The 12,381-nt window shown below is 38.5% G+C and overlaps 1 protein-coding gene and 1 long non-coding RNA gene across 3 annotated transcripts; both read left to right on the forward strand.

Moving 5' to 3' along the window:
- Nucleotides 1-3,387: 3,387 nt before the first annotated feature.
- Nucleotides 3,388-7,224, forward strand: LOC104442984 (TMV resistance protein N-like). Of its 2 annotated transcripts, XR_005550371.1 has the most exons (5): nt 3,388-3,431; nt 4,085-4,620; nt 4,803-5,904; nt 6,056-6,153; nt 6,421-7,224. XR_005550371.1 is itself a non-coding variant. In XM_039311191.1 (4 exons), exons 2-3 carry the CDS (start codon nt 4,127-4,129, stop codon nt 6,057-6,059), a joined length of 498 nt encoding a protein of 165 aa, XP_039167125.1. In that variant the 5' UTR covers nt 3,388-3,431; nt 4,085-4,126; the 3' UTR covers nt 6,060-6,343; nt 6,421-7,224. The 2 variants fall into 2 exon arrangements, 1 of the variants encoding a protein (XP_039167125.1); XM_039311191.1 differs by lacking the exon at nt 4,803-5,904 and having other exon boundaries at nt 6,056-6,343.
- Nucleotides 7,225-10,096: 2,872 nt separating this feature from the next.
- On the forward strand, nt 10,097-11,908 carry LOC104429527. The gene is made up of 2 exons (XR_005550450.1): nt 10,097-10,828; nt 11,350-11,908. It is a non-coding gene; the product is annotated as an uncharacterized LOC104429527 (long non-coding RNA).
- The last annotated feature ends 473 nt before the right edge of the window (nt 11,909-12,381 follow it).

Genomic DNA, 12,381 nt, shown 5'->3' on the forward strand with positions numbered 1-12,381 from the left:
AGCCAATAGTGTATGGAAACCCTTTCGCCGCGTGGACCCAATTCCTTCTACAACAACTACCCACCTGTAAGCTAAGTTATTAGACTTCTTCCAATAGTCATTCGCGTACCTTGTACATAAAGCGTAGTAGGCTCCTTCTCCCTAAATTATAAACCACACCCCTAAGTTTTTATAAAAACTCATTCGTACGTGTTGTCTTTTACCAAAACAATTGCCTACACTCTATGTACAATAACTTACTCTTGTGTGTTTGCCAATCTCACTAAGTTTTAGGATTAGTACTCAATTGATTACAATGTACCAGCGAAGAGATAGATATCAAGATCGCTCAATATGCTTCAATTTCTTTTGTTTCAGGCACTCGAGGACAAGCCGTAAAGTTCATTCTCAAAAGAATTTGTCAACCAACTTCTTTTTGTGGCCACAACTTTTGTTGGTCACCTAGGTGTTGTTTGGTAACATTTCAAGGACACTCGTTTCTGCTTTTTTGTTTCCCATAATAAAAATAGAACAGAAACACGTTTGGTAATTTTTATGTTCTTTGGCATAGATTTAGAATAGAAACAAAAAAAAAAAAAAAAAAAGTTTTTTCTTATTCCTGGAAACAACCCCAGAAACAAGTTTTTTTTTTCCCTTTCTTTTTCTTTTCCTCTCTTCTTCCTAGCTAGTCGCTGGCCTCAACGATGGCTGGCGACCAACCAAACGAGGCTCGGTGACCTTGTCGGAGCCTCGTTGGCCCCCGGCGAGGTCGCCCTGAGCTCGTTGGCCACCGACGAGGCCAGGTGATGCTGACCCACCCACCATGAGGTTAGCGTCGCTTGCCTGGCCTTACGGTGGCCAAGCGAGGCTTGGCCTTGCTAGATCCGGGCGAGGTTCAACCTCGCCCAACCAGGCCTCGCTTGGCCACGGCGAGGCTCGGGGGACCTTGTCGGTGGGCGGCAAGGCTCCCCCTAAGGCTAGCGACCTCGCCAGCCTCGTCTAGCCGTCGTCGCCCTAAGAGGAAGGAGAAAAAAGTAAAAAGAAAAGAAAAAAATAAAAAAGTAATAAAAATATTAATATATTAAAAGAAATTTAGAGTCACAAAAATATTTAGAGTTATACTAAATGTATTTCTATTCCTAGAACAATTTTTTTTTTTAAGTTACCAAACATGTTAAAATGTTCAGATTTTGTTCCCGAGAATAAAAATAGAAAAAGTGTTTCAAAAGAAACTGCTTTGCGGGAATGTAAACGTTAATGCATGCACCCCTAATGGTATTAAATTTGTGGTCTCACCCTTGCATGATTTACTTGCTTTGTTCGGCCTATTGAATGGTAAAGGCCCATTTCTATGGGTCCAATCCCTCGAAAGCCCTTTGGGCCTTATTCTATTCTCGTTTAATTTTATATACTCAAACTCTTTGAGTTAAATCATCGATTCGCCCAAGAGCCCACTCTTCCAACATGGGGAGGTGAAAGGGTCAAATTCCCACCTTCTCAAGGGGATGGGGTGATGACGCGTAAGTTTCGGGAGTAGGGTTTCGACTTCCACATTCCGCAAGAGGCGGGGTAAGGGCGCGTTTGGTAGCACTGCTCCTAAGAATCGATTTAGGAACCGATTTTGATAAGAAATGATTATTTTTATTCTATTCCTGGGAACGATCCGAGTAAACGAACGCGTTTGGTAATTGTCCAAAATTTCCGATTCGGAATAGAATTGCGTTTGATAACGTGTTCATTGATTCTATTCCAAATTAATTTTTTTAATTTTTAAATATTTTTTTACTTTTTTACTTTTTTTCCTTTTTCTCCTATTCTTCTTCTTCTTCTTCTTCTTCTTCTTCTTCTTCTTCTTCTTCTTCTTCTTCTTCTTCTTCTTATGGCCGGTCGTCGGATCGGCGACCCGCCGACGAGGGCCGGCGACCTCACCGGAGCGTCGCCGCCCTTGTCGGCTTGGCCTTGCCGATAGCCGGGTGAGGCTCGCCCCTCGCCGAGGCTTGGCCTCGCCGATCCGGGTGAGCCTCGGCGAGCTCGCCCGGTGGATGGGCAAGCCTCCAGGGAGCTCGGCTGGACCTCGCCTTGGCCAGGCAAACCTCGGCGAGCTCGCCGGATCGGCGGCGAACAGCCACGGGTGGCGACGGGCGGCGGTCGCGGGATGGCGGAAGGGAAGAAGAAGAGTTTTATTGTGTTGATTCTTTTTTTGATTTTCGGACATAGAATCAACTTTTCTTTTTAATTTTAAATCTTGTCCCAAAGCGATTCCGAACAAATTTATTCTCGGGAACAAAAATTTTACTAAACGTGATTTTCGTCCCAACCGATTGGGAACAAAAATCATAATCGAGCACTGTTTGTGACGTTACCAAACAAGCGCCTAAAAGTTTGAGAGTGAGTGTAGAGTAGAAATAGAGTATGGTAACAAAAAAAAAAAAAAAACTCTTTGAGTTAGTTATGAAAAAAAATTTGCTTTGTTCGTAGCGTTACCTTTCCTTTTGCCTATATTAGATATCAAGAGAAAATGGGTGGTAGTTTGGAATCCAAAGCTCTTTGGAGGGTATGTATTTATAGTTGTTATGACAGAGAATTTGGACGGAAAATCTTCGACAATTTTTAAGAAAAAGTTTAAAACTTTAGAAGTTGACTATCATTAGAGTAAGAAATCCTGTATCGGGCGAAATTAAATTGCAGTCTCATTAAGCATACTTAATATAAATGTTTTGATTTGGAATTTTCAAAAAATCAGAAATTTTTTCATTTAAAGCTGAAGATTTTTTTAATAGTGGGTCAAATTATGGTGGGAATTCAAACTATGTTCTATTTATTAATTAATTTTTCTCATTGACCAGTATAATGACTTTTTTCTTTTTTTGGTCTTCGTCGTCAGCAACAACGACTCTCCCTTTCAACCTTTTTATATTCACCTGTCAAGGGGATGACCCGATCAGAAACGTTATCTAGATAACGCTGAGGTTTGATTGGTTCCTATCCATTGCTGAATTATTTCCTCATGACGTGTTGACGTGGCCATCCCTGCACCTGTACTCCTCCCACGCGAGCTTCTTTTCTCTGTTTCAGCAGCTGCAGTCCGTGGAGCAAAGCTAGGGTTTCCGCTTGCAGTGATGAAGAGGCATGGATCTCTTTGGTAAATCCGTCGACGATCCCGCCATTTGAGTTTCGCAAAATCCCAGCAATCGAGCTGGACGAGTCTCCTTCCACTCACGAGCAGTCGACATTCAGCTTCAACGCTTGGCTATCCGGCGTTGTCCAGCTCACAGGTAGGATCGTTGGTTTTACTTTTCCTTTTCCCGTACTTGGGTTCCATCGGCTGAAGCTTCGGCTTTGTGCTTGGGCTGCCTCAACTATGGCATCTAGTTATAGAATCTTGCTGCGGAAGACTTGGTTCCTGTTTTTCCATATCTGCCACAACACTTCCGCCACTAGCCCTTCATCTGGTGAGTTCGGCCTTGCTTCGAGAAATTCCGCCAACCATTTATCCATTCTAGTGGCCACTCTTATACTGTTGCTGAGGTTGAGACGTGGGTCTGATCATATGTTCTGGGTTTTTTTACAGAAGAAAAATAGGTGCTCGACAGTCTCGGAATCTCTCCGGTGCTCTTAGGATTTCAGATTTTGACGAGAAAGCAAAATATTAATTTATTTTTCAAAAAAGGAAAAAGCAAACAAGCCCTATCATAAATCTGAAATTTACTTATGACACGTGTAAAATTTCTAAGCAGTTGGCGATTTATTGTATCATTGAAAATTGGTAAATTTATGATGACGTTAAATATGTTATCTTCCAATCAAATTAAGAGTCATAATTTTTTTTAGCAACTGCATTAGAGTTTATCAATAATTTCGGGAAATTTATCGGATAGGGGGAATTTTCCAGATTTCTCCTTGACTGGACCTACACTCATCCCCAAAGCTGGGTAATTTTGGTCTTTTGCTAATTTCCATCCTGTCGGCCATTGTTTATGGTCATCGTCGTAAAAAATTACCATTTTATGTTTCAACCATTTGAATGTATGCATTTGACGGAATTTCCTGTAACTACTCCATTACTTCCTCATAGCGTGTTGACGCAGCTGCTTTCTTTGTTAAGGACGTCGGGTGAGAGAGAAGCTAAGTTGAGTTACCTACTGCTATGGCGAGCTCAGATGCAGGGACGTCATCTGGAAGTGAGTACCAAGTTTTCTTGAGCTTCAGAGGACCAGATACTCGGATTGGATTCACCAACGTCCTCTACCATAGTTTGCGTGATGCCGGAATCCGTGTCTTCCTAGACGATGAAGAGCTCCGAGTTGGTGAAACGATTGCTGGATCGCTTAAGCAAGCAATCGATAACTCCATGATCTACATACCCGTCTTCTCTAAGACTTATGCTTCGAGCAAATGGTGCCTTTGTGAGCTCAGGCAAATCATGGCAAACACTTTGAGATCGGGAGGGAATAAAGAGATCCTCCCTATTTTCTATGATGTGGAACCTGATGATGTTAAGTTAAAATCTTCGCTATATCGCGATGCCATACTTGAGTTAGAAAGTGAGAAGAAGTTGAGCAATGAGCAAGTAGATGTGTGTAGAGAGGCTCTCTTGGAGGTTGGTGCCATAAAGGGGTGGGAAGTGAAGAAGTACAAAGGGTAAGCTAGTTGCTTTCTAGATGCTTGTTTCCCCGATTTCCCTTAAGACTTATAGCTTGTTATAAGTCCCATTATTTATCCGATTGTTGTGTAGTTTATCCTATGCTTGAATAACATCATTTATGCCTAGATAATCATGATTTCACATTTTGACCCACTAAAATGCTTTTCCTTTGTGGTAGCCATGGGGATCTAATCAAATTGGTATTGAGAAGGTAGTGAAAGCGTTGAAGACAAAACATAGGAAGGTGACTGAACATTTAGTTGGGATCGATGAACAAGTAGGAGCAGTAAGCAAATTATTGGACATCAACTCCGAGGATGTGCGAATAATTAAGATTCATGGCATGGGGGGTATTGGTAAAACGACTCTCGCCAAGGTTGTTTTTAACAAACTCTCATCTCATTTTGGAAAATGTTGTTGTTTCCTTGAAGATGTTCGAGCGAAGACATCTCTTGATGATGACTTAGCTAAGTTGCAAAAAAAGTTAGTATCCGACATTGGCCATCCTACAGGAACAAGGAGCATTGATGAATAATGATGGAATGAAGCGATTGAAAAAGTATTTCGCAACAAGAAAGTCCTCATTGTACTTGATGATATTAATGACATCAAACAAGTGGAAAAATTAATCGGAGAGAATACTTTGCATTTAGGATCTCGAGTAGTGATTACCACTAGAAATAAAGATGTTTTGCGAACCCATACACAGAAGTGTCAAATTTTAGATTATGAAATGGAGGTGATGAGTAGTGATTGTGCGCTTGAGCTTTTTAGTTGGCATGCATTTAACAACAACTCTCCTTTAGATGATTACAATGATCTTTCAAGGGAAATTGCATATGCTACGGGAGACTTCCGTTGGCTCTTGAAGTAATTGGTTCGTTCCTTTATAACAAAAAGCAACAAATATGGCAAGAGACACTAGAGAAATTAACCAAAGCACCTCATGAGGATGTTTTTGGAAAGTTGAAGATTAGCTATGATACCTTAACTTGGGGGCAACAACAAATCTTTCTTGATATTGCATGCTTTTTCATTGGTAAGGATAAGACGAATCCAATTTACATGTGGAATGATTGTGAGTTTTTTGCAGAGACTGGAGTTGATGCCCTTGTCAACTTGTCTTTAGTAAAGATTGTGGACAACAATAAGTTTTGGATGCATGACCAACTCAGAGATTTGGGAAGGGAAATTGTTCGTCAAGAAAATCCAACAAATCCTGAAAACCGTAGTAGGTTATGGATCAATGAGGAGATCTTGATGCAATAACCACAAAGGAGGTAATGCACCTTAGTATGAAACTGATTATCTTTCTACTAGAAAATCCTCTATATTGTACTGGGATGCTTTTTTTTTTCCTTTTTCCCATTGTAATCCTTTTCCTCTGGACTTAGAATACTAAATACGGTTAATTTATGCTCCTATTTGTAGATGAAGAGGAATGTCCAAGCACTGGATCTTGATCTATGCAAAAATTATATGAAGGATGTTATTGAAAGTGAAGAGATTGGAAGGTTTGAACATCTAAGGTACCTCAAATTAACATGGGGAACCTTCGCTGGTGACTTAGTGAATTGTCTTACAAAATTAAGATGGATTGTTTGGATTGGTTCTCCTTCAACATCCAAGCTAGCCAATATGTACTTCAATAATGTGGTCATTCTTGAATTTTCATACGTTGATTTCATAGATGACTTGAAACTACAAAGCTTAATCAAGGTTTGTATTTCGATTATATTTTCTTTGATAGTAATATTTGATTGTTGATTCATTGAATATTGCATTCATTTTGACAGATGGCTAGAAAATTGAAAGTTCTTGTCGTGGCAATGTGTGGCAGAATAACTAGAATACCAGACTTCTCTGGATCTCCGTATTTAGAGAGGCTTACTTTCAACTATTGTTCCAATTTGAAGAAAATTGACAGCTCTATTGGGAAGTTGAAATGTCTAATTTACTTGAGTATTTATGTTTGCTTTAGTCTTGAAGATTTGCCTGAAGAAATTGGGAATCTTGTGAATTTGCAGCACTTCTCTATACGACATTGTAAAGTGAAGAAACTCCCGGATTCCATATGGAAGTTGAAATCATTACATGAGTTACACTTTGTTAGTAGCTACGATAGATTAGATTCAGCAAATTCATGGGAGTTACCTAGTGCTATTGGAATGCTCCAAAAGCTAGAAGTGCTTTGTGTTGGTAGTCGCTCTTTGAAAGGTCAAATTCCTTATGAAATTGGAAGTTTACCCTTTCTAAGAAGACTAGATCTAACAAGGACTCAATTAAGTGAAGTTCCAAAGAGCATTAGCATGCTCACTTACCTGAAACGGTTGAAGTTGGAAGCCTGTGATAGGATTCAAGAGTCACTAGTACTCCCAACAAGTTTAACCCATCTACATATACAATCTACATCGCTTCAAGTAGTCCCGGATCTTTCGAACTTGACTAATTTGGTTGAGTTGGATCTAAGTTCAAGGGGAGGAGGAGATCAACCTTGCACCAGTGAGTTAAGGTGGATTGGTAGGTTGTCCAAATTAACTAAATTGAGATTGAGACTTTACAATGTCCATGTTCCTTCTGAGTTGGCTTCCCTTCCTTTGCTAAACCAACTTGATTTGTTTGGATTGGACCTTCAAACCTTCCACAACTTCCCCCATCTCTACAACGGCTAGAAGTTGATAATTTCAATTCCATCACATCACTCTCTCAAAATCTCAAAATTTGTCATGGTTAGGGCTTTGTGAGGTCTCCAATGCAAGAATTTGAACTCGATGGGCTTCAACTTCCAAATATAAGGAATTTGTTAATTTTGCATAATGAGCACCTCAAAAGATTCAGGCTACTAAGCATGAGGAAGTTGGTATCTGTCAATATAATACATTGTCCAAAGCTAGTTGAGCTCCAATTTTCTTGGTTGGAATCACTTGATGAATTGAATATTCAACACTCTAAATCCTTCGGCAGGCTAGTTGATTTGGGGGAAGCTGGGCATGGTAATAATGAGTCTGCTAACCAGTTGATTAGTGATGAATGGACACTAATCCTTCCGCTAGGAGCCTTAAATAAGTTGCGAGAGTTTATACTGAGTGGTTGCCATAAGATACTCAAGATACAAATTGTTGGTACATCGGAATCATTGGAAATCTTGAAACTTCTTGAATGTCCTTATGTGCAAAATCTTGGTGGTTTGTCAAACTTAAAGAACCTCAAGTAGTTTTGACATTCACCTCAACGAACGGCTACAGGTCATCAAAGGCCTTGACGAACTAGAGTTTTTGGATGAGTTATAGTTCACAAATGCAGATTGTTGGAAAGTTTGATTGATCTATCGAACGCCAAATTGCCAAATAATTGCTGCATACATATCTCCGGTTGCAAGAAAAGCTTTAGGGGCTTCCTGGAGTCTTACAAGCACCAAAAAGTAAGTCCAATCAAACCTTCTTTCCATCTCGTAGTTAAAATTTGATTAACTGAAAAAGAGAGATTTCGTATTTCAATTCTTTTATTGTTATTGAAGCAAGAAGTCATCGACGGATAAAAATGCATTTAAATTGCTCTCACTTGTTTTGACACCGATCAAATTGACCCGCAATTTATCCTCTAGTTTCCCATTTGTGTTTTTCTCATTTTCTTTTTATTTTTTTCTACTCCTTTTCCCCTTTTTCTTTCCTTTCCGTCAACTAGAAAGTTCCAAAATTTCGGATAAGCAATAGGACAAGGTCAATTGTTATAAAAATAAGTGGAAAAACTTCATTAATCCAGAAGAGAAGTTATTGTTCATTTCTTATTACTGAAAGAGGCTGTTTTTATGTTTCATAAGTCTTTCAAATAAGGATTGAATTGTTTAGGTAAGTCTTGTTTTTACTTAGGCTCCATTCATTTTGTGAAAATATAATGTTTCCGAAAAATATTTTTCAAGAGATCATTTTCCAAGAAAATGATTATATTTTCCGATGTTTAGTTAAATCCTAAAAATGGAGTAGAAAATATTTTTCATTGTTCGTTATTGATTTGATATTTTGGGAAGAATTACTAAAATAATCGTAGATTATTTTTGACCAAATTTTTTTATTATATATATTTTAAAATTTGAATTTTTTTAATAATCTTTAGTTTTAAAAATTGAATTTTTAATATTTTTAACTTTTCATTTTTCCTTTTTTCTTTTTTTTTCCTTTTCCTTCCTCCTCCACTACGCATGCCTCGATGGTTGGTTGCTCGATGATTGACTAAGACGTGGATTGGTGAGCTCATAGCTCACCAAACCTAGATGAGCCCGAGTTTTGCCAAGGCCAATGAGAACGAGCCTTGCCCTCACTAGATTTGGCCTTAGGCAAGGTGGAGCCTCGCCACCTCGCCATAGGCCGACAAGGAGCTCGCGGGCCCATGGTGAGGCTCGAGTTGGCCCATGGTTAGTCATCAACCACTACCGTGGCCGGCGATCAACCAAGAAAGAAGAAAAAGAATTTGGTAGAAAAAGAAAAAGAAAAAGAAAAAGAAAAAGAAAAGAAATTAAAAACTCAATTTTTAAAAAATAAAAAGAAAAATAAAACATAATAATAAAAGGAAAATATATTTGGTGAAAGAATATAAGGTGGAAGAAGTTATGGAAAATTCCTTTCACTTTTTAAAAATGGAAAACATTTTCCTCCCCTTTGAAGTTGCTTTTTATAATAATAGAAAACATTTTTCTTAACTAATTCATTTTCCGTGAAAGGAATGCCTTATAATTCGAAAAACATTTTCTCAGAAGTTATTTTCCACGAAATGAACGGAGCCTTAAGTCATATTGACTTCTTCCTTATACTAGTTATTATGAAGATGAGATTGGTACTTTTCGATTTTCCATAGCTACGATAGGAAGCTAAAAAAATCATATACTCGTTTCACGTGTAGTAGAAAATTTGCTCATAAAGGACACTCTTAGAGCATAACTCACGTGGTCCATCAATTTAACTGAAGTGGTGTTGAGTTATTTTCTTCTACCCATTTAACTACACCTACTAATTCTTGTTGTGGATTATGATTTTTCTTTTTGACTCCTACGATACCATGTATTATGTACAATAAAGCTTACTAATTGAATCGATAAGCGCCAATAGAGCACGTTTCAAGGTTGTCATCTACAGAACTCGATCAAATAAAAAATATTTATGCATGCACAATTTCAAATATAGGAGAAATTGCAGGTCAATACACAACAAAGAGAGAAAGAGGAGGAGGGAAGGCTTGTCTACTTTACGTCATTAAGAGAATTTTCAGTTTGATGATTTGCAGTTAATATGATGAGGCTTTGTGAAACCAAAGTTTATGGAAAAGAAAACCGGGCAACGAAGTTATTGTAGAAAGAACCTGAAATGTGTTTCAGTGAGTAATTCATGAAAAAACTACACCTGCAAAGCACGGTCTTGCCAATGAATGCCTTTTTTTTTTTTTTTTTTTTTTTTTTTTGGGACTAAAGAAAACAACACCTAATGTTTGATTGGTGGTGTAGTTATTTAGTTTAGCATTGTCTAGGCCCAGTAATTTTCCGATAATATGATATTGTTCATCTTCTTCTTTGCTTTTTCCTGTTATCCTTTCCTTTTTCATAAATGAGAAAGTTCCATATTCGTAGCGAGTCTACAAGACAAGGTTAGTTTCTGCCACAAATGATTTAAAAAATTTCAATGCCTAGAAGGGATATATAGAATAGCTTGGAATCTCTTTTAAAATGCAATTTTCATTTTATATGGAGCGAATTGATTAGTTCAGCATATCCTTTATGTAAAATTATTCATTATGAAAATGAGTTTGGAGATTGCGATTTCTACCATGAGCATAGAACATTAAAAGAATGAGGTATTGATTTCACAACTCGCAAATTTTTGCCAACTAGAGGTGTTTCAAGAACACAACTTGCATGGTCCAATTGTCCACTAATCAAGCGACTTATGTCCTTGATGGAATTGAGTGTTACTTGAATTTGCATGTCGTTGGTCCGGCCATGTAGGATGTGTGTTCCAAAAGCACCTCAAATACTTTATTTAAGATTTTCAAGTTTTGATGTAAAGGCCACTTCAAACAGGAGCAGGAATTAAAGCGGAAGAGAATGCAATGGAGAGTGTCGTTCCTGTTGAAAATTGGAATTGCAACTTGTCTCTCGGCCGTTTTCCTTCCGAAAGCCCTCGCTATGAACAAAAAGAGAATTGGAGCTTCTGGGCGGTAGTTTCTCATTTCGGCATTTTTTAAAACCTTTTTGAAGACTGCGCGGCCTTTCTTTTTTGGTCCTGGATTAAGGAAGTTGGGAATTGCCAGATTGGTCATTTTGGCTGTCGAGGATAAACAGTGAAGTAAAAGAAGGCAGCTAGGTTTTTGATTTAATTCTGTTTGAAATTGGGTTGTGAATGTGATCATTCGGGTAGATGTAGAATTGTTAAATAAACACTGCAACTTGGAGCTATTTTGTTGCTGTTTTGCTAGATTTCTTAATGCAGTTAACTAATTTGCAGTCTCATTGGTGAACCAAGTTTCAATTTTTGTTAGCTTTGTTGTTGATTCTTCATTTCTTTTGCCTAATAATTAATTACTTGAGAACAAAAGTCTCTCTCTCTCTCTCTCTCTCTCTCTCTCTCAAGTTGGTTTATCAGCTAGTGAGATTCTGTCCTTCGCAACCCCGTTTTCATGAAGCAAGACATTTGTGATACTTATTTTACGGGTTGATTGAAAAAAGTTACTTCAAACAGGAACAGGAATTAAAAGCAGAGGGGAGGACAGGGGAGAGTGTCATTCCAATGCCTGAGCTTCAACAGTTACCGTCCACTGCATCCTCCCCAGTTTTTACCTGTTCGATCAACATCAAACAGGAATGAAAGCAGAGGACAAGGCAGGGGGGAGTGTCGTTCCAATGCCAGAGCTTCGACAGACTGTAATGTCGATTACGGGAAAAGATGGCAAGCTGGCTGGTTCTTTGACAGCAGAAGTGGTGAGGCCCCTCTCCGAAAGAAGTCAGAAGGAAGCTGGCTGAAAGCAGAGCTAGAGAGTATAGAAACACTCGAAAATGCAACGGAGGATGATATACTTTGCCCATTTTTGTAATCGGTGCCAATGGAGTCTAGCCAAGCAAACCCAGAAGATGCCACCGTTGACCGGGGAAAAAGGCCCCCGTCGCATGTACTCTACTTTTTGCCTATGTGTTTTGCCTAGAAGGCATTCGTTTCTTTGCTTCGTCTTTGGATTTAAGCTTGGGTTTTGGCTCCAAAACGAATATGCACTTAAAAGAATGTGATCTTTCTTCAGTTTTCAGACGTTGGCTTCATTGATGATTTGAAATTAGGTAGCTTAATCAAGGTGTACCCTGCTTTTTCTATTCTATTTAACTCATATGTGATCATTCATCCAATGAATAGTAGCTTTTTTTTTTTTAATTATAGATGGTAGTTAAATTTGAATTTTTTTCCCTTCTCTGTTGTCCTCACATAATCACAAAACCAAACTTCTTTGGATGGTTGACCTTAGAGAGCCTCACTTTCCAACACAATTAGAAAAATCGACAACTCTATTGGGAAGTGAAAGTATTTGCCCGACTTGAATATCAAAGGTTGCCATCATCTTAAAGATCTGCCCAAAGAAAATGGAGGCCTCGTGAATCTTCACTGCATGACTTCAGGTTCGTGTAGTCAAGAAAAAAATTACTAGATTTCATTTGGAAGTTGAAATCTCGATGTAAAAAAAGTGGAGGCCTCATAAATCTTCACAACATAATATTCATGTTCTAG

The sequence above is a fragment of the Eucalyptus grandis genome, chromosome 4 (genome assembly GCF_016545825.1).
Source record: "Eucalyptus grandis isolate ANBG69807.140 chromosome 4, ASM1654582v1, whole genome shotgun sequence".
Taxonomy (NCBI): Eukaryota; Viridiplantae; Streptophyta; class Magnoliopsida; order Myrtales; family Myrtaceae; genus Eucalyptus; species Eucalyptus grandis.

What these genes read in the sequence shown, in the direction of transcription:
- LOC104442984 (XM_039311191.1), top strand. Translation starts at nt 4,127, where the DNA reads ATGGCGAGCTCAGATGCAGGGACGTCATCTGGAAGTGAGTACCAAGTT.